The 21,558-nt window shown below is 44.2% G+C and overlaps 1 protein-coding gene across 8 annotated transcripts in view; it reads left to right on the forward strand.

The window, feature by feature from the left end:
• DZANK1 (double zinc ribbon and ankyrin repeat domains 1) overlaps positions 1 to 21,558 on the forward strand; it is a 75,023-nt gene that overhangs the window by 42,453 nt on the left and 11,012 nt on the right. For all 8 annotated transcript variants that reach the window (XM_060031310.1, XM_060031304.1, XM_060031312.1 and 5 more), the window contains exons 11-16: positions 4,612 to 4,776; positions 6,100 to 6,307; positions 17,194 to 17,297; positions 18,382 to 18,456; positions 20,164 to 20,260; positions 20,983 to 21,083. In XM_060031310.1, the coding sequence (XP_059887293.1) occupies positions 4,612 to 4,776; positions 6,100 to 6,307; positions 17,194 to 17,297; positions 18,382 to 18,456; positions 20,164 to 20,260; positions 20,983 to 21,083 (750 nt within the window). The remainder of the gene's footprint in view (positions 1 to 4,611; positions 4,777 to 6,099; positions 6,308 to 17,193; positions 17,298 to 18,381; positions 18,457 to 20,163; positions 20,261 to 20,982; positions 21,084 to 21,558) is intronic.

Here is a 21,558-nt window from a genome sequence, read left to right on the forward strand (position 1 = left end):
GATTGCTGGTTCCATCTAAGTTCCTCTTTAATTTTATAAGATGTTGCCGTACTTTTTTCCCAAAGTGTCTATACCGTTTTACATTCCTACCAGTGAGATATGGAGGTTCCAGTTTCTCTGCATTGTCACCAACACTTGGTATTATCAGGCGTTTTTTTCATGACTTCCCCTCTTTACCATTTTAATGTCTGTAGGATCTGTAGTGCGACCGCCTCTTTCGTTCCAGATGTTTGTAATTTGTGTTCTCAGTTTCCTCTCTCTCTCTCATCCTTTCTCCCGCCTTTTCTCTCTTTTTCTCAGTCTCTCTCTCCAGCTAGAGACTTATAATTTTTTAAAATTTTATTTATTTATTTATTTTTAGCTGTGTTGGGTCTTTGTTGCATGTGGGCTTTCTCTAGTTGCGGCGAGGGGGGCTACTCTTCGTTGCAGTGCGTGGGCTTCTCGTTGTGGTGGCTTCTCTTGCTGTGGAGCACGGGTTCTAGGTGCACAGGCTTCAGTAGTTGTGGCACACGGGCTCAGTAGTTGTGGCTCGCGAGCTCTAGAGCACAAGTTCAGTAGTTGTGGCGCATGGGCATGTGGCTCCTTGGCATGTGGGATCTTCCCAGACCAGAGCTCGAACCCGTGTCCCCTGCATTGGCAGGTGGATTCTTAACCACTGCACCACCAGGAAAGTCCCATAGAGAGTTAAAACTTTTATTGGTCTTTTCAGAGAACTAGCTTCTGGTTCATTGACTTTCTCTATTTTTTGGTTTCGTTTTTTGGAATTTTGCTCTTTATTGTTTCCTTTATTCTCTTTGTTTTAGATTTTATTTAATATTCTCTTTCTGATTTCTTAAGGTGAGAATTCAAATCTTTGATTTAAAATTTTTCTTCTTTTTAAAAAGAGACTACAAATTTATCTCTAAGAACTTCTTTAGCAATATTCCACAAATTTATGTAAGTTGTATTTTTATTATAATTCAGTTTAGTTTTATTAAAATTTTATTAAAGTATATTTTCTAACATCCCTTGTGATTTCTCCTTTGGCCTATGATTTATTTAGAGGTTGGTTGTTTAATTTCCAAATATATGGGGTTTCCCTTATCTTATTGTTACTCATTTATAATTTTATTCCATTATAGTCAGAGAACATACCCTCTATGATTTGAGTTATTTTCAGTCAATGAAAATTGTTTTATGGCCCAGTATATAATCTAACCTGGAAAACATACCAGCTGCACTCAAAAGTGTGTTCCGTCATTGTGGGTATTCTATAAATATCACTGAGGTCAAAGTGTAATGTTGCACAGATCTTATATGTCTTTGCTGATCATATTCTAATTGTTCTGATAAATGCTGAGAAAACCTCCAACAATGATTCTGGAATTGTTTACTTCTATCTTTAATTCTGTCACTTTTTGCATCATGTATTTTGTTAAGCACATAAACATTTTTTATTGTTATGTCTTCCTGGTGAATCTAACCTTTATCATTATGAAATTTCCCTCTCTATCTCTTGTAATACATTTTTTCCCCTAAACTTGTTTCAGCCTATATTGATACAGAACCACTCCAGCCTTCCTTTTTATTGTTTACATGGAATATTTTTATCCTTGTATTTACTTTCAGCCTATATAGTTGGACCTTGTCTCTGGCTTCCATATAGTTGTTTTTCCTTTTCATTTTTAAATTTTTGTAATTTTGTTTTTCCTTTTTTAAAAAATAATCCATTGTGATAATTTCTGCCTTTTAAGTGGAATGTTTTGTCCATCAAAGGTTAATATAATTATTGATATGTTTGGTTTTTGATCTACCATTTTATTATTGATTATTGATTTTTAGTTTTCCCATCTGTTTTGTTTCCTTTGTTCCTACTTTCTTGCCTTTTGGGGGTTTTTGAATACTTTTTAGAATTATATTTTAATTTTCTTGTTGACTTTTTTTTTTTTGCGGTACGTGGGCCTCTCACTGTTGCGGCCTCTCCTGTTGCGGAGCACAGGCTCCGGACGCACAGGCTCAGCGGCCATGGCTCACGGGCCCAGCCGCTCCGCAGCATGTGGGATCTTCCCGGACCGGGGCGCGAACCCGTGTCCCCTGCATCGGCAGGCGGACTCTCAACCACTGCGCCACCAGGGAAGCCCTCTTGTTGACTTTTTAGCTGTATTTCTTGGCATTATTTTTTAGTAGTTGCCCTAGTGATTAAAATATACATTTTTAACTTTTTAGTCTAATTAGTTACTATTGTACCACATCAGGTTAAATACAGAAATCTTGCAACTATATAGGTTCATATCCTTTCCCCCATCCTTTATGTTACAGTTATACATATTACACCTTTATACATCATAAGCCCTTCAAGAATGTTGTGGTTTATGTTTTAAACAATTGTATGTATCTCTTAAAGAAATTAAGAGAAGAAAGAATATATATATATACGCATATACGTATGAATGTATATATGTATAACTGAATCACTGTGCATTTCAATGAAAGGTCTGAAGGCTTTGTATTTAGAAACCGAGATTAGCAAGTTTTGTATCAAAACCCTGCTTTAAGAGCAGGATAAATTGAAATTTAAGTCTGAAGGAAAAGTTTCCAAAGGGTTTCTCCTTTGATTTTATCCCAAAGAGTCTTCCTTTAATTGCACATAAATGGGGCGAGGATAAGTATATACTAAAGGGGTCTTCTTTCTCAGAATCTGTGGGTGTTGGGAGCTGGGGTAGCCTCTTTCTGGAAGGATGTCTGTTTTAGGACAACAGAGCAATCCCTGAAGTAAAACAGGATACACTGGGCGCATAGTTTTCTTTGAGGAAAAATTATCCTTAGTAAACACTTTCTATAATGTGTGCACACATTCCGTTATCAATGGAGTCAGTTATTCATTGATCGATTGATTCATTCAGTAACTACTTGAGTGGCTCCCAGGTGCCAGGTCCCAGGTCCTGTGCTTGTGGGGAAAAGTGTGAAATGAGAGTCCTTTCCCTTCAGGAAATCAGGTCTAGTGGGAAGGAAGCTGACACAGGGAGCCTGACCCTGTGCTGAGCACTCCTGCGGACTGCGCTGCGCTTAACCAGGTGAAATCCCGCCGCAGGAGCGCCCCGTGAGGGAGCCACTGTGTTGAAGGGGCTGCATGGAGTCGTGGATGAAAGCCCGGCTATAGCGTAGAGTCGGCTGACCTGGGTTCAGATCGCGGGGCTCACCCCCTCGGTGCCTCGCTTTCCCTCATCTGTAAACAGAGGCGACCAGGGCGCCCGCGTGCCACCCCTGCCGTGGGGTTTAGCAGCGGGAGCAAAGATTCTAGTCCAGGTCCGCCTGCCAGAGTCTCAGAAAGTCTCATGAGACAATCCCAACTCCCTCCCCCAAAGAAAATAATTCTTCTCCTGTGTCAGGAGTGGCAAGTAAGTTGACATTGCCAGATGGAAACCAGAGTCCGAAGGAGAGAGGATGAGCCTCGGCCGTGACCTCTCAGGCCGCCCCGTCTCCTCAGGCTTTTTCTCTAGTAACATCCTCACAGCGAGGGCGGTGGGCACGCTGCCTTTGGCGTCCCAGGTAACGGGGGCTTCAAGATATGTGAGGCACCAGTTTCCTCGACTTTCCATGAAGCAGCGCATGTTCTTTGTTCTAATTTATTCACTGGTGAAGCTCATCATAGTTTTACTCTTCGGGGCAGAAGTACCACCGTATTTCCGGGGTTTGCACTGGCCTGCGGCTTCCTTCTCTTCCGGATCGGGAGGGGGATTGGGGTATTGACCCGCCTGTACGGCCCTGTGTCCACCCGTCCACGTGAGAGCAGGGGAAGCTTGATGTGGAGCCGCCATGGGGGTTTTAACACAGCTTCTCTGTGCCTCAGGGGCCCCCGGAGCCAGGCTCCTCCCTTCCACAGCCTTGGTGAGATCGCTTCTTGGGATTCGGGTCCTAGCACCTATTTCCCTAAGAATCTGCAGACAGAGATCATTAGTTCTCTCAGATTGAGAAGGTGTCTCATTGCTGTTTTCATCTGCATTTTTTGAGGTTAAACCTTTTCATTCAGCTATTGACCCCTGGTGTTTTCTTCTTTTATGAATTGTCTACTTACCTTTTTAATGAAACACTCAGAATTATTTATGGGAGTAAGGGTCACATGTAAATAATGCAAGAGGTTTTGTGTGAAGGGTTAGTCTCCCTTCCCATCCTAGTCCCACGGCTCCTACCCCCAGAAGTAATCACTGTAACCCACTTTCTGAGGTCTTCTTTCAGCCATTCGATGCATTAATAAGTAACTGGTAGTTTAATATGAACACAGACCCAGTTCTTTGCTCCTAGCAGTGTATCTCGTTAGTAACCTCCTCATTTTTTCTGCTGTCTGTATGTCCCGTGGTGCGTTTAGACCATCCCCTGGTGCTGGACGTTTAGGGCTGGCTGTTTCCAGTTATTTCCTCTAAAACCACAATCCTGCAGGGAATGGTCTTGAAAATACTTCTTTGTGAATTTGTCCATCTGTAGGATAAATTCTAGAAGGTAGAATTACAGGGTCAGATGGTATGGGCATGTGTTCTTTGGACGGCTGCAGATTGTATGGTATGGGCGTAATTTGTATGGGAAAATTGTGTCTCTGATATTCATGAAAATATAAAAGTATTTTCTATCCTCTAGCCTGGCGTTGCAACTTGCTACTCCGTTTGTTGTAAATGTGGAGCCAGCAATCACCCATCTGCACGATTCTGTGGCTCCTGTGGTATTTACGTGAAGTCCTTGGCAAGACCTAGTGTGGAGAACAGCTTGGCTCCAGCTGCTGGAGAACCTGGCCCTTTTGCTGAGGTGAGGCCTCCATGGTAGTAAGAACTGGACCCAGGAAGGGGTTGTGACTCTGAATTTGTGTTCTCGACCCTGTGAGCCAACCCAGGGGAAGAGAGCCGAAACACTTAGACCTTTCTCGTGGACTTTCAACTGGGTGTGTAAATACCTTCAACCACGTTATGTTTTAAACACTCGAGTGATTTCTTCAGAATTCAAAGATGTAAATATGCATTTATCTGTAGTAAATCGAGGTCTAACTGCGTGTGCAAGGTAATAGATGTAATGTCATTAGGGAGCTTTAAAATACATGGGATAGAATGTACTCTCGTCTCGTGAATTTCTTATGTAGCACACCAAGAACTTTCCCCCTGCTCTTTTATATTTTAGAAAACTTATATTGGGTTCGTACAATTGCTTTCGCCACTTATAACAACTGGGCATATTTGAGGAAAATCTCACAAGGTTATTTTCAGGACTTAATCTGTAACCAGCTTTGTGTTAGACTTCTATGAATTTGTCTAAGCTACAGAAAGACTTTTCGGGTTTCTTCTCTTCTTTAGATTCTTCAAATCTCTTCATTAGAAGAATTTGAAGCTTGATGATTGTTAGAGAGAATGCACGTGCACTCAGCAACTTTGCATTCGTTTTTAGGGAGTTCACGGTTCCTTAACCCAAATGAAAACACTTGCAGATCCCGGGACTGCCAATAACCGAGGTGGCACCTTTGTGCAAATGAGACATGGTGTTTTTCTTCTCAAGACAATTGACTGCCATCTGTTGGAAATTGACTGTAGTTTACTAATTTTGTTAGACATTTTCTTTTGCCATAAAAATTGTCCTAATATGCAAACATACAATGTCCACTATGTGAATATTACCCCTTTAGATGCAATGCTTTTGTGCAGTGTGCAAAGTACATATCCTTGCACGGTGGTCCTCTCAGGTCCCCAGGCCCAGATGCAGGAGAGTGTCTCAGAGAAAATGTAGGTGCCCAGTAGTTGAGTGTGGATGGGTAGTAAAGTCTATGCTCCTCTGAATTGTAGAGTTGAGAGGATAGATTTCCAGGCCTCAGGCGGCAGGACAGGGAGCATCAGTTGATTTGCCGAATTTGAGGCAGTCAGTGGACAAGGGGTGGGGCTGGCTTCAGGGCTCAGGCTGGGAGTTGCTGCGAAAAACAAGCAAAGAAGGTGAGGCAAGGCCTGAAAACCCCTTTTAGTTCAAAGTACAGTGTTTTGGAGATACTTTTACTCCTGATTAGAATTGTTTTCTGTGATAAAATGGAGAATTAATTAATTTATATTATAGGTTTTTTTTTTTTTAATGTTTTCTGCCTTGCTCATACAGCCTCCATCTGCCTGGCAGCCCCTAAATGTTCCTTTGCCCAAGCCTGATGCTGGGCCTAAGAAGGATGTGGGCACACAGACCACTGGCCTGTTCTACCCGTCTGGGACCCTCCTGGCAAAAAAAGAACTGGAAATGGCTTCTCAGAAGCAGAGGCAGGAGAAAATGAGTGACCATAAACCTCTCCTCACAGCCGTCAGCCCAGGGAGAGGTGAGACACACTCTCCTCTCAGAAGGGAACCCACTCTTTCCCTGAAAGAAAATTACGTCTTTTATCTTCCTTTCGATTCATTTTTATGCACAAGAAGTGCCTTTATTTTTCTTTCTTCAAGTAATTTTGCTTTGTATGAATAATAGCACTTCCTTAAACTTTTAGCATGTTTTGACTCTTAGCCCCGTTGTCGCGTTGGTAAATGAAGTCGCACATAAGAATGTGTACTACTGGGCTTCCCTGGTGGCGCAGTGGTTGAGAGTCCGCCTGCCGATGCAGGGGACACGGGTTCGTGCCCCGGTCTGGGAAGATCCCACATGCTGCGGAGCGGCTGGGCCCGTGAGCCATGGCCGCTGAGCCTGCGCGTCTGGAGCCTGTGCTCTGCAACGGGAGAGGCCACAACAGTGAGAGGCCCACGTACCGCAAAAAAAAAAAAAAAAGAATGTGTACTACTAACACAGAAATGTGCTTAGTCTGCGTCGTTACTGCTGACTGCCATAATCTCTTTTTCTATTGTGGCAAATTCACATGACACAAAATTCACCATCTTAACCATTTTAAAGGGTACAGTTCAGTGGCATTTAGTAAATGAGCAGTACAGCCATCACCACTGCATTTCTAGAACCTTTTCATCCCCCCAGAAGTAAACCCTGTACATCCCCCTCCCAAGGATGTAACGATCACTCATCTACTTTCTGTCTTTATGGATTTGCTTATTCTGCACATGTAAGTGGAAGCATATAATATGGTCTTTTGTGACCGGCTTCTTTCGCTTAGGATGATGTTTTCAAGTTTTGTCCACGTAACACGTTTTCAGTACTTCATTCTATTTTTTTAATAATAGCTCAGTGATATTCTATTGTGTGGATATATGACGTTTGTATGTTCACCAGTAATAGACATTTGAGTTGTGTCCAGCTTTGTGTGTGTGTGTGTGTGTGTGTGTGTGTGTGTGTGTGTGTGAACAGGTTTGACTGTTAAGAATAACGGTGCTCTGAACATTCATGTAGAAATTTTTCTGTGGCATATGTTTTCATTTCTCTTGGGTATGTACATAGGAGTGCAGTTGCTGGGTCAAATGGTAACATGTTTAACTTTCTGAGGAACTTCTGGACTGTTTTCCAACGTGGCTGCACTATTTTACATTCTGACTGGCAGTGTATGAGGGTACCGATTTTTCCACATCTTTATCAGCACTTGTTATTATTTGACATTTTCATTACAAGCATCCTAGTGGGTGTGGAGCAGTGTCTCATTATGTTTTTTTTTTTTTTTTTTTTCGGTACGCGGGCCTCTCACTGTTTTGTGCTCTCCCGTTGTGGAGCACAGGCTCCGGACGCGCAGGCTCAGCGGCCATGGCTCACGGGCCCAGCTGCTCCACGGCATGTGGGATCTTCCCGGACCAGGGCACGAACCCGTGTCCCCTGCATCGGCAGGCGAACTCTCAACGACTGCGCCACCAGGGAAGCCCTCGTTATGGTTTTGATCAGCGTTTCCCTGATGACTAATGATGCTGAGCATCATTTCGTCTGAGTTACCTGATTTATTAGCATCCAGTTGTCCATAGCATCCCTTTATAATCCTTTTTATTTCAATAAGGTTGGTGGTAATATCCCCTGTTTAATTTCTGATTCTAGCAATTTGAGTTACTTCTCTTTTTCTTGGTGAGTCTAGGTAAAGATTTGCCAATTTTGCTGATCTCTTTTCAAGAACCAACTTTGGGTTTTGTTGATTTTTTGTATTGCTTTTCTGTTCTGTCTTTCGTTAATTTCCACTCTAATCTTCATTATTTCCTTATTTCTTCTTGCATTAGGTGGAGTTTGCTCTTTTTCTAGTTTCTCAAGGTCAGAGGTTCAGGTCTTTTTTTTTTTTTTTTTTAAGGTGAAATTATTTATTTATTTATTTTGTGGGGTTCAGGTCTTGATTTGAGGCCTTTCTTCTTTTTTAATGTAGGCATTTACAACAATAAATTTCCCTGGGAGTGCTGCTTTCACTGCATCCCATAAGTTTTGGTGTTGTACCTTCATTTTCTTTCAACAATGAATTTTCTAGTTTCCCCTGTGGTTTCCTCTTTGACCCACTGGTTGTTTAAGAATTATTTAATTTCCAAATATTTGTGAGTTCCCCAAATTTCTGTCTGTTATTGATTTCTAGTTTCATTCTATTGTGATCAGAAACATAATTTGTATGATTTTAACCCTTTTAAATTTATTGAGACTTGACATGGCCTAACATATGACCTATCCTGAAGAATGTTCCATGTGCCCTTGAGAAGAATATATATTCTCTTGGGGGTGGAATAGTCTGTAGATGTCCATTAGGTCCTGCTAGTTTAGAGTGCTGTTCAAGTGTTCTATTTCTTGCTGACCTTCTGCCTAGTTGTTCTATCCATTTTGAAAATAGGGTATTAAAGTGTCCAACCATTGTTGCTGAGTCGTCTATTTCTCCCATCATTTCCCTCAGTTTTTGCTTCATGTATTTTGGTTATCTGTTATTAGGTACATACTTACAATTGTTTATAATTGTTATACCTTCATGATACCCTTTTTCATTATAAAATGTCCCTATTTTTATCTAGTAACATTTTATTTGGTCTTAAAATCTATTTTGTCTGGTATTAGTATAGCCAGTCCAGCTTTCTTGTGGTTGCTGTTTGCATGATATATATATTTCCATATTTTTTACTTTTAATCTGTTTGTATCTTTGAATCTAAAGTGTCTAAAATCTCTGTTTTTTGATTGGGTTGTTAAATTCATTCACATTTAATGTTATTGATAAAGTTGGATTTGTATCTTCCATTTTACTCATTCTTTTCTAAATGTTTGTATCTTTTTGTTCCTGTATTCCTCCTTTACTGCTTGCTTTTGTGTTGCATATTTTCTAATGTAAGATTTGAATGTTTAATGGGTTTTTTCCCCTATATATTGGGTTGGCCAAAAAGTTCGTTCAGGTTTTTTCCATACCAGCTTATTCCCTTATCTGTTGCTCTAGGGCTTACATTATACATCTTTTTTTAAATTATTTTTATTTATTTTATTTTTGGCTGCATTGGGTCTTTGTTGCTGCGCGTGGGTTTTCTCTAGTTGTGGCAAGCAGGGGCTACTCTTTTTTTTTTTTTTTTTTTTTTTTTTTTTTTTTTTTTTTACAGGGATTGCTGAGACATGCAGATAATTTTTATTTATCACATATGTTAATACTTATTTCTACTTGTAGTTTTTTTTTTTTTTTTTTTTTTTTTTTTACAGGGATTGCTGAGACATGCAGATAATTTTTACAGGGGCTACTCTTCATTGTGGTGTGTGGGCTTCTCATCGCGGTGGCTTCTCTTGTTGCAGAGCACAGGCTCTAGGTGCGTGGGCTTCAGTAGTTGTGGCATGCAGCCTCAGTAGTTGTGGCTCACGGGCTCTAGAGCCCAGGCTCAGTAGTTGTGGCACACAGGCTTAGTTGCTTCTCGGTGTGTGGGATCTTCCCAGACCAGGGCTTGAACCTGTGTCCCCTGCATTAGCAGGCAGATTCTTAACCACTGCACCACCAGGGAAGCCCCTTACCTTACACATCTTATCAGAATATGTTTCAGATTTATAGTAATTTAATTCCAGTGTGACACAGAAATGCTACTCCTATATAGCTCTGTTCTTTCTTCCTGGTTTTATAGGTATATATAACAACAATGCCTACATATATATATATTATATCTATATATGTTGCAAACCCAACAAAACACTGTTATATTTATTACTTTATATAACCTTATGTCTTTTAAAAATGCTGAAAGAAGAAAGAACTACAGTTGACCCTTGAACAACATGGCTTTGAACTGTGTGGGTCTGTTTATATGTGGATTTTTTGTTTTCACTGTATGCTTACTTCAGTACTACATGATCCACAGTTGGTTGAGTGCACGGATGTGGGACCATGGATACGGAGGGCCAACTCTAAAGTTATATACAGATTTTCAACTGCATGGGGGGTTGGTGCCCATAACCCCTGTGTTGTTCAAGGGTCAACTTTATTATATATTTATGGCTTTTGTCATATTAGCCTCCTTTCTTCCCATTTCTAGTTGTCTTTGTTTACTCCTGTGGATTTGAGTTACCATCTGGAGCCATTTCCTTAGCCCAATCAAGCTTTGCTCCTGTCCACCTCTTTTGTGCTCTTATTGGCCAAGATATTACATTTCTATATGTTATAGGACAAATACTACACCTATATACATATTATTTTATGCAATATATTATTATATTTGTTAGGAGAAGAAAAGAAATAGGCATTTATAATGTCTTTTATAGTTACATGGTTCTTTATCAGTGCTGTTTGTTTTTTTGTGTGTATGGATTCACATTACTGTCTGGAGTCATTTGCTTTGAGCCTGAAGGGCTTTCTTTGGTGTTTCTTATAGGGTGGTCTGACAGCAATGACTTCCCTCAGTTTTTTAGTGTCTGGTGATGTCTTCATTTTGCCTTCATTTTTGAAAGATAACTTCTGGGAATAGGATTCTTGGTTGACAGGTTTTTTTTTTTTCTTTTGAGTGCTTTGCATATGATATCCCACTGTCTTCTGGCCTCCATGATTTCTGGTGAGAAATCTGCTGTTAATCTCTTGCAGATCCCTTGTATGTGATGAGTCATTTCTCTCCCGCTGCTCTCAAGATTCTCTGTTTTTGTCTCTTAAAAGTGTGTCTTTTGGTGTGGACCCTACTTGGAATTTGTTGAGCTGCTTGGATGTGTAAATTCATGCCTTTCATCAAATTTGGGAAGTTTGGGGCCATTGTTTCTTCAAATATTTTTTCTGCATTTTGCTCTGTCCCCTCTTCTGGGATTCTCATTATGCATATGTTGGTATGCTTGATCGTTTCCTGCAGGTTTCTTAGGCTCTGTTCATTTTTCTTCATTCTTTTTTTCTCTCTGTTTTTTGCATTGCATAATATCTGTTGATCTGTTTCTGAATTTGCTAATTCTTTCTTTTTTCAGTTCAAATTAACTTCTGAGTCTCTCTAGTGAATTTTTAATTTCAATCATTATGCTTTTCTGCTACACAATATTTATTTGGTTCTCTTTATATATAATTTCTATATATTTATTGATATTCTGTATTTCATGAGGCACGTTCTTTTACTTCTTCATGCATCATTTCTTTTAGTACTTTGGATATATTTACAATGGCTGCTTTGAAATCTTTGTTAAATCTCCAACATGTGACCTCTCTCACAGTTTCTGTTGCCTGTTTTTTTTCCTGTGTGTGGATCACAATTTCTTGTTTCTTTGCATTCTTTTTTTGTCTCTTAAATTTTCTTTTTATTTTTGGAACCTGGACATTTAAAATAACATATTGTAGCAACTCTGGGTACTGACCTCACCTCCAGGCTTGTTACTGTTATTTGCTTGTCTGTTTGTTTAGTGACCAGCTGGACCAGGTTCCTGAGCTCTGTCTCACCCCCACAGTGGGACACCTCTGAAGTTGCTCCTTGGAGAGTGAGGCCTTGGCCATGCACCCTGTCACCCTAGGATGACCGCGATTTTCGCGAGGCTCTCTTTGACCATCTCTTTCCCTGACCATAACCAGCCTTTAAGTTCCACTTATTGCTGGCTGATTGCTTTATTACTTTCCACCACACTGTGGGGGTGTAAATTGCTCTACAGGCTGATCCAATTACTTTTTTTTTTTTTTTTTTTGGATGTGGGCAAATCTCACTTTAATTGCAAATGGCTTCATTTACAGCATATTCAATAATGAACAAACAGGAGAGCTGTGACTTTTGAACATACGGATATATAAAAGTCCCTTGAAATTCAGGTAGTCAAGATAAGGGCATTTTGCATGGAAAGCACCCCCGCCACCTCCCATTTTTCTGAAGTCTGTTTTACACTCATTTTAAAAGATGATGAGGCATACTCAGAAATTCAAAGTAGTAGGATGTGCCTTGCAGGGAGAGAAGAAAACCTTTTTCAGATTGTTGGGTAAATACATATCAGCAATTCCACTTGACAAAAGCTGATGGATGTCCTCCCTGAGTCAGACTAGGCTCTGAGTGGGGATGGGAAACTGTGAGAAAGGGAGAACCTGATACAACACAGGGCCAACCGGTCCCCCTCTAACACACCGTGCCGTGACCCCAGACATGGGTGTACAAGAGCAGCTACCGGGGTGGTGACTGACTGTCCTCACTGCCGGCAATTGACAAAGGGTCTCTAACCCGTGGACAAAATCCTTGACCAGCAAACTCAAATTGTCACTGAATTTAAATCATAAAGGATCTAAGGAAATTCTTGTTTTATTTATGTGTATATGTGGACTCCTTACACGATTAACATTCCTTTTCTCCTAAGGGTTTGTTCTATAAACTGGAGTGGCCTAAGAAAAGCATTGTATAATTTTGATTTTATTTAACGCTTTCAAAAGAGAAAGGAGGGAATGGAGAGAAAAGTGTCACAAATTCTTCAACTCTGGAGCTCAGCATGTACAACAGACTCCTCGGACAAAAGGTTCATCTGGATTGTTGGGTAGTTTCAATGCTGAGGAAAGACTAGGGGAGCCCACCCCAACCCCACAGAAAGAATTCTACAGTTACTCTATCACGGTGCTCTAGGTAAAGCATAGGTTTCAAACTACAGAGAGTTTCAACTTAACATCTAAAATTTTAAGTTGTAGCCTTTCAGCAACAAATCGGCACAGAGAGCTCATCTCAGAAGTAAAATTAAAGAACTATTGCTCTGATGTATGAAAGTCAAGCCATCGCTCCCAGCTATGCCACACTTCCAGGCTTAGGCAGACACATAAGGTGGTGGCGGCTCCTTGGCGGCGCCATTCACAGCGGCATCATCGTACGGGGGTAACAGCACCGTAGTGTCATTGCTGGTAACATAAACCAGGACAGCGGAGGAGTTCCTGCCATTGATGTATCGGTAGCAGTTCCAAACACAGCTAATCAAGTAACCCTTAAAAGTCAAGATGATGCTGATAAACAGAAGTAGCCTTGCACAGATCAGGATCACGAGAAGAGAAATGGCGATAGCGATGCACATGTTGGCATCATCCATGAGCTCCAAGTCACCTCCGACTTCAGAACTTGAAAAGCGATACTGATCTGGATCAGCCAGGGCGGGCGCTCAATAGAATCAGCAGGGCCACGGCATTGATGATCAGGTACCAGACGCCGAGCAGGATGGTGCCGGTGTGGACATGGCAGCACAGGCAGCAGCTGTTGGAGTAGAACCGCGTCTAGGGCGCCACCATCTTCATCGCTCGGGCCGCCGGCGCAGTGGTGCGAGCGCGCGCCCAAGTTTGCAGGAGCTTCGGCCGCGTGGGTCTGGGCCCGCCGCGCGGCTGCTGTCGGCTCCCTAATCCAATTAAATTTGAGATTCTCTATAGGGATAGTTTTTGAGATCAGTGTTTGAGATATTTTTCGGACTTCAGGAGAGCTCTTCTTAGCTGTTTACTTCTGTGGTTCTCTTTGGTAAACTGGCCAGCCCATGGGTTAACTGCTATCTCTAGGCTTCTTTTACTTGCTTTTTACCACATCATTCATTGTTATCCTTAGGCCTGAACTTCCTCACACTCTTGCCAAAGGAGTGGGTTCCTGTGGAGATTCGGAGCTCTCTGTCTTATCTTCCCTTGTGCAAAATATCTGAGCCAATGCTCTGGATCAGGGGGGTGGGGACAATGGTGTGTTTCTTTTCAGCGGCTGGGCACTCAGTGAAGGAGGTGCAGCTGTCACCTCTGGTCTTCTTGACTTGCCTCTTCTTCTATGAGACCTCTGCTTTACAAATAAGCCAGTACAAGGATGACCTGGACCGCAGTATTCTCAGTGTACCAGACCCAAAGGGGAGCGTCCATCCCATAAATGGTGGCTGGACAGAGGAGGGGGGGCCCCCACTCCTGACTGCACTTGCCCAGAATTTGGTCTCTGCAGCAGGTAATTGGGGGCGGGATGAGAAACACTGAAATCCTGCTTCTTCTGGGAAGATTCCGTGGCTCTCCAGCTGGGAGCTGGGAGCTGGGAGCTGGGAGGAGAGGGAGCTGTGTGTTTATGGTTGAACCATGTGGAGTGAAGTTTTCATCGTGCTCAGCTGAGAGAGGGGAGGAGGGGGTGGGTCATGGTTCAAACACCACAGACTCTTGCTGTTCTGAGTTTTAGCACAGTTTCTTCTTCAGATGTTTCTGTATTTGCTCTATGTCCCTAGAACCGTTTCCAGACCCTTTTTTTAATTTTAATTTTTATTTTTTGCTGTACACGGGCCTCTCACTGTTGTGGTCTCTCCCGTTGCGGAGCACAGGCTCCGGACGCGCAGGCCCAGCGGCCATGGCTCATGGGCCCAGCTGCTCCGCGGCATGTGGGATCTTCCCGGACCGGGGCACAAACCCACGTCCCCTGCATCGGCAGGCGGACCCTCAACCACTGCGCCACCAGGGAAGCCCCAGACACTTTAAATGTTTGTTTATTTTATGGTTCCACGGGGATGAGGTCCCCTGAGTTCCCTGGGCTGCAGAGCTGGGAGTCAGTCATTCCCAGCTCTTCTCTTGCCTCATGGATTTCCCAACTGGGAGTCAGGACCCAGTCTACTGTCTTCCAGGCATGAGTGTCCTGGTCGATCGTCTGCAGAGATGACCAGAATGACCTCTCCCACCCCTGTATGCTGTTTCCCTTCCTTTGGAATCTAGACTGGCCTTGCGAGTTGCTTTGATCAGCAGAAGTGGCAGAAGAGACACTACGACAGTTCCGGGCCTGGACCTAGGAGGGCTGGGAGCTTGCATTTACTCCCCAGGAAGTGAGTGCCGTGTAAAAAGGTCAGGACAGATCACTGAATGAGGACAGATGCCTCAGGGCCCAGCCAACAGCCACCACAAAGACTGCTGACGTTTGAGCGGGTGCAGGCGGCAGTCACGGGAAAAGAGAGGCCAGGCGACCCCCAGCTCTGTGCCATCTTAGCCGAGGCCTCAGCTACAGGGATGAGACCATCTCGGACCCCCAGCCTCAGCTGATGGCTCGGCTGATACCATGTGGGGCAGAGATGAGCCGTCCCTGCTGGGCGCTGACCACACTCCGGACCCACAGAAGTGTGAGGCCTCAGGTGGTTGACGTTTTAAACCACCAAGTTCTGGGGTGCTTTGCTTGGCACCAACAGAAAATAGACATGGGACCTCAGTTCCCTATAGCAGAAGGCAGCCCCTGGAACCCCCTCTTTCATCCCGAGCTGGGAGGGAGCAGACCTCACCCCCCCAAAAGAGGACTTACGGTCTTGCCAGGACCTTTTCCAAAAGACCCCCTCACCCCTCCCAGCCTTTCCATAAAGCCCTCCCTGTAGGCTTTTTTGAGAGTTGACATTTGATCTTGGAATTGTACGTCTGTTGTAGATTCTCAGTCAGATCTTCGTGTTTAGCATACTCCTGCCTGCGTATTTATTTATTTACCTGTATTTTCTCTGGGTCCACCTGTGAACTCCTCAAGGGCAAGAACTTTGTTCACTGCTGTATCCCCAGCCCTCAGACAGTGCATGGCACACAGGAGGTGCTCAGTGACTGTGGGGTGAATGTGCCTACATTGTGCCAAACCCTGTGCTGGGCTCGGTGCTCCCTCTGGGGTTATGTCAGCTACTGGCAGCCGACTCTCGTGATGCCCAGACCCCTCTGCCCTCCTGATTCCAGCACAGCGTGGTGGCTGGTTCTGCGCATCTTTGCTCGCGTCCCTCGTCAAACGTGCCACGGCATCTCTTTGCTTTGCTGCCTCAGAGCAGTAGAAGACTGCCGGTCCACAGGCGGGTGCAGTTCAGAAGTGCTGGAGCTCACACACGGGGCCGGGGGCGGAGAGTGAATGCCTCGGTCCTTCTGTCCGGTGCACAGACCTGGGGTGTGTTCTGCCTGGTTCCTCTTAGGTCCCAGCAGGACGGAGCCCCACTGCCCACGGCGTTGACCAGCTTTTAACAGATTCTTAATTGACTTCCCTTCCTGCCCTGTCCTGCTGTTTCTGCTCCATCATTCGTGCTTCCCAGGGTCACCTTCAAAAGGAACTACCTGTACTAAATATTCGTCTCAGGCTCTGCTGTCAGGGGTACCCAAACTAAGACACTGAGGTTCTCTTATTTGGTGTCACAATAACGTATGAGGTAAGAGGTATTAGTCCCATTTTATAGGTGAGGAAAGTAAGGCTGAGTAAGATTTAGATGTCTGGATGACCTTGCAAAAGCCACCCAATTGCTCTCAGCTTTAGTGTCCTCACTGGTAAAATGATGAGGTGGGATCCGATGCAGGCTTTCATACTCAAGTGGCCACAGAGCAGAGCCAGGAAGTAAAGGCAGGCAGCCAGGCCTGCAAGGGCTGTGGCCGGCTGTAGCGCCCTGCCCCGTCCAAAGCGGGCAGCCACCCCTCGGCCCCAGGCAGCCAGGCCTGGCAGAAGGGCAGGCCCAGTGCTACTGTATCGCCCACCTGTGCACGAGAAACCAGACTCACGTGAAATCTCTCAAGCCTTAAATGGTGGCAATAAATTCGAATTATTTTAAACCCTGTGCAGACTGAAAGGGGCACAGGAAGCTTTCTGGAGTGATGGGAATGTTCTCCATATCGATGGGATGTATACCTTTCCAAAACTCAAAATAGGGGCACTTACCTTTAAAATAGGGGCACTTTATTAGTAAGTTGTTTCTCAATATGGTTAATTTTAAACGAATAAAAGAAAAAGACCCCAGATATGGCAATCAAAATACGTTCCTTTGGAATTCTATAATATTCATGGAACTTATTCTAGTGCACAGTCGAGGTTCAGAAAGCAAAAACCATCACAGAGTTTGGCAAAGAGAAATGAGCTCTCTGAAAATGCATGTTGCATGCTGACACTTTTCCTCCTTCACCCCAGAAGAATCATCCGTGTGTTTGGGTTTCTCTCCTTCTTTAGGATACTGGAGAAAACAGGTGGACCATATCTCCGCTCACCTCAGGTCTTATGCTCAGAACAACCCTGAATTCCGGGCCCTGATTGCAGAGCCCAGGATGGGAAAGGTGGGTGGCCTCTGAGCAGGACTTCCTCTCTGGAGCATAACATGGGATCAGGCTGAGGTTGCTCACACGGACTGTCCTGAAATTGCACTTTACTTGCCCTTTCTCTTTTTCCTGCCCCACCTTCCATGCCTCCTTGCCTTATTTGACATCCAGGAAAACTGGCTCAGAGAGATTTGGTGACCTGCCCAAGACTACACTCTGGGTCTCAGGGGATTCAGGATTTGAAGCAGGTCTGTTAGACCCCAGGGATACTGCTGTTATAAAGACACACATCTGTGAGAAGACCTTTTCCTCTGTCATGAGACTAAAAGAACCTTTCAAAGTTAGCCCATCCCCTCCTCTGCCACCAAGTTAGGCCAACACTGGAACTGTGTCATTGTCAAGTAGTGCTCAGTTTCCTTTGATAATCTATTTTGGTGGTTTATTAATTCCTTGGCCTAATCTAGGGGTCTCAAAACTGTGGCCTGTGGGGCAAATCTGGCCTGCCACCAGTTTTGTAAATCAAGTTTTATTGGGTCACAGCTACACTCATTCATTTACTTATTGTCTGTAGCTGCTTTTGCACTGCAATGGCAAGGACCATATGGCCCACAAAACCTAAATATTTACTATCTGATCCTTAAAGCATTTGCTGAGCCCCATTGATCTAAATTCCTCCCACTATTTACAGAGACAGCTGCTCATCTGAATACTTGGCCCTTGATTGCCAAGGCCTGGCCCTCCCAGGTTACTTTTTGCCAGGTGATGACTTGTAGCCATGTGGGTTCATTAAAGTGTGTCTCTTATAGAGAGTATCAATTTGGGTCTTGCTTTCTTAACCAATCTGGCAATCTCTGCTCTTTGATTGGAGTATTTAGTTCATTTATAATTAATGGAATTATGGAGAAGGCTGGATTTGTGTCTGCCATTTTGCCATTTGTGTCCTATTTCATCTAGTTTTTGTTTCTCTTTTCCTGCCTTCCTTTGTGTTAATTAAATGTTTGATTAAATGTACAGCTTTGCATCTCAGAATTTCTTGGCTGTGGCTCCGGGCTTTGAATCCCACACTCATGGTTGTGAATTCTCTCTAATACTTTTTTACAAGCTCATCTCTGCTACCGTCCATGAGGATGGCTATGAAGTTAGCATCAGGCTGAATTATATTCAAGTCTCAAACAAGGTGAGTAAAACCGCCGGAAGTTATTCATTTCAAAATTGACTGACCTAGTAAATGGTAGCTTATGATTTATTGAAATGCTTCTGCATAATTCATAGAAAGGAGGAGTTTAGAATATTATGAAACTTAACTGGAGGCCAGCAATTTCATAGAATTAGATAAATAACTGAGCTAAACCTCAGAGAAGCCAGCTTTCAGGCACATAAAGATGTCATAAGAACAGAAAGGAATTATCACCCACCCTATTGGTCCTGTAGTTCTCAGGTTTATTTATACCCACTGAAGTCTGAGTATAGGCGAAAGACTGACAGAAATGTTTGCTGATATGTACTTTGACCTATTTGCCTATAAATAAGCCGTACTTTGTGGCCATGTCTCCCTGGATCTTCCCTCTCATTTGGTAACTGGAACATTGCCATGGAGCCCATAAGTGTGTGACAAACATTAACTGATACAGGCAGCTTTAGTTTCATTGGACAAGAAGTCACAACATACAAAAGGATAATTAATGGATTGAGAAGAGAGTGAAGAAGGCAAGGAAAAGGAGGGGAACTCGGGCCTGGCCGTGACCTGGCAGGGTGCTAACGATGTCTCTAAAACTGGGACAGATAGCTGGGCCCTGCCTGACCCACAGGGAGGCTGGGAGTGTCCGGTGGGAAGATACACGTGAATGTGCTTTGTAACCAAGGAAAGCACTAAATGCTGTGTTTTCGGTTGTGTGGCTGCAGCAGAGCTTGGGCGAGGAGGTGCTTCAGGAGAATGGGACTGAGGGACGCAGAACACGGCAAGTCACACCACACAGTTGTCCCCACTTGAGGCTGGGGGGGAGGGGCATAACCGCTAGGGCAGGTCAGCACCCACCTACTGAGGGCAGCTGGAGACGGGGGTCAGCTGTGAGCTGTTAGCAGCCAACGTGGCAGCTGGGATGGTACCTGACTGGTTAAGGGGAACTGGACAGACACAAGAGCACCTGCAATATGCTGTCCGTCGCGTAGAAGTCGGGGATGTGTCCCAGGTTCTGTGGTGTTTTTTCTTAGCCTGCGTGTTCTGTGCTCAAGAAGTAGCAGGTGGCTCCCGATGGCAGGAGCAGGGTGCCACGCTGTGGAACCGGTCCAGGTGGATGCAGAATCCTGGGTCTGGCCTGTGTATCACCCATCCTCATTTTATAGACATCCATGTAACCTCATTTTGCTTTGACAACATCTCTTTGAGGCTGGTCATAATATTTCCACTTTACGGGTGAGGAAACTGAGGCTCAGAGAAGTTAAGCAGCTTGCTTCTTCCAAGGCCCCTAAGCTACTAAGTGACCAAACCAGGATACAGACTCTGCAGCCTGAGCCTCCCCGTCAGGCCACCCTAATCCCAAGACATGGAAGGCTTGTAAGCACAGAGGGACACAGTTGCGTATACATTCATTGTATAAAGGGGCTGGGGCAGCCACAGGGAAGGTGGGCTGGCAGGTTGGAGGCTGTTGCAATGATCTCGCTGTGAGAAGAGGGGCCAGAATGAGGAGTTGCGTAAGAGACAGAATGGTCAAAACATCACGGTGAGGTGAGGGAGGTGTCTGGAAGCATGGTCACGCTGCAGCCTTGACTGTCTGGGTAGACAGGGCTGTTGTTAACAGAAAGAGGAGCAGGTGAGCAGGGAGACCATTCTGCTGGGACGCGGCAGCCTCATCTTTCATGGTGCTGGAATGTTTTCATTGGCCAGAACCTTTACCTGAACAAGGCGGTGAAGTTCAGCGACCACTTTCTGAGCAGTGTCACCGAGGGAGGGAACGGGCTTTTCGGCAGCGGGTCCAACCTGGGTGAGTTGTCCCCTTCTGGGGACTTTAAAGCAGTTGACCAGTTCTATATGGATGTCGTTACAGGAAAGTAAATCCTACACGTTCTCATCACGAGGAAAAATTTTTTTTTCTATTTATTTCATTTTGTTTCTATATGAGATGACGATGTTCACTAAACTTCTTGCGGTCATCATTTCATGGTGTATGTAAGTCAAATCATTCTGCTGTGCCCCTGAAACTCATACAGTGCTGCTGTATGTCAGTTACATCTCAGTAAACCTGGAAGAAAAAATAGTAATTAAAAAAGAGAAACCTAAAGAACTGTTGACCAAAAACAACACAGGGACTTGGCGAGGATGGAGAGAACTGCTTAAGATTTGCCGGCCCAGCCAGGCCTCTGACTTTCACGTTCCACCCATGTTATTCCTCTGGCCACCCCAAAGTCAGGCCTGAGACCTTTGCAGTCTTTCACAGGAACTGGGGAGATAAATTGGGGCAGGGGGTGCTCTTTGGGGCCTGAGAACTGTAGCCCCTTTTATTCCCCTCCCTCCTCCCATCCTCTGGTTCTGGACCAAGAAGGACAGCCCCAGGAGTCCTTCGGGCCAGGTTTCATCAAATAGAAATTTCTATAAAAGCCTTTTCCTCCTTCCGACCTCTTGAGGGGGGCATGGCAGGAGAGTGGCTCTTTACATGATGGGAGTGGCGGGGGGCTTCACTTTGGTCCTCAACTCCTGTCATTACAGTGAGTGACTACAGCCAGAGCACCCCAGACACCACGGAGAAGGTCACAAAGACCAAGAATTTCAAGACCAAAACGTTTCAAGAGAAGCAGCAGCAGCTTACGGTATGTGTTCTCCTTGATCCTTAGAGCTGTCTTCTTCAGCCTGTGCATCTAATGTTTTATTTTGAGATTGTTTAAATGGAAGAATACTTTTTCATTTTCTGTCCCCTTTTTTATAGCAGTGTGTTTTTACTTTATGGAGGCAAAACCTTTAAAATCTCTCAAGATTATTCACTGGAATTATTTTAAAGTTCTCCTCAGTCTCCTGAATCACCTGTTTCCTCTGGGGTCAGTTCTATCTGCTCATCTTTCTCTTTCTTGCTTTTGGTTTGTCTCGAACATGTGATGATCCTTGGTTGCTAGGTCATGTTGATAAACGAAGGGCTAGTTTGATTAGCACAGGTGCCCAGCTGGGTCTGTGGGCCTGAGGTCTCTGTGGGTGGAGGAGGGTCCTCGAAGTTGCCAGCATGGGAAGGCCTTTCCTCTGCTGATGAGCGCGGTAGTGGGAGTGCCGTGGCGGTTTCCACTCCTTCCTGGC

The sequence above is a fragment of the Delphinus delphis genome, chromosome 15, assembly GCF_949987515.2.
Source record: "Delphinus delphis chromosome 15, mDelDel1.2, whole genome shotgun sequence".
NCBI lineage: Eukaryota > Metazoa > Chordata > Mammalia > Artiodactyla > Delphinidae > Delphinus > Delphinus delphis.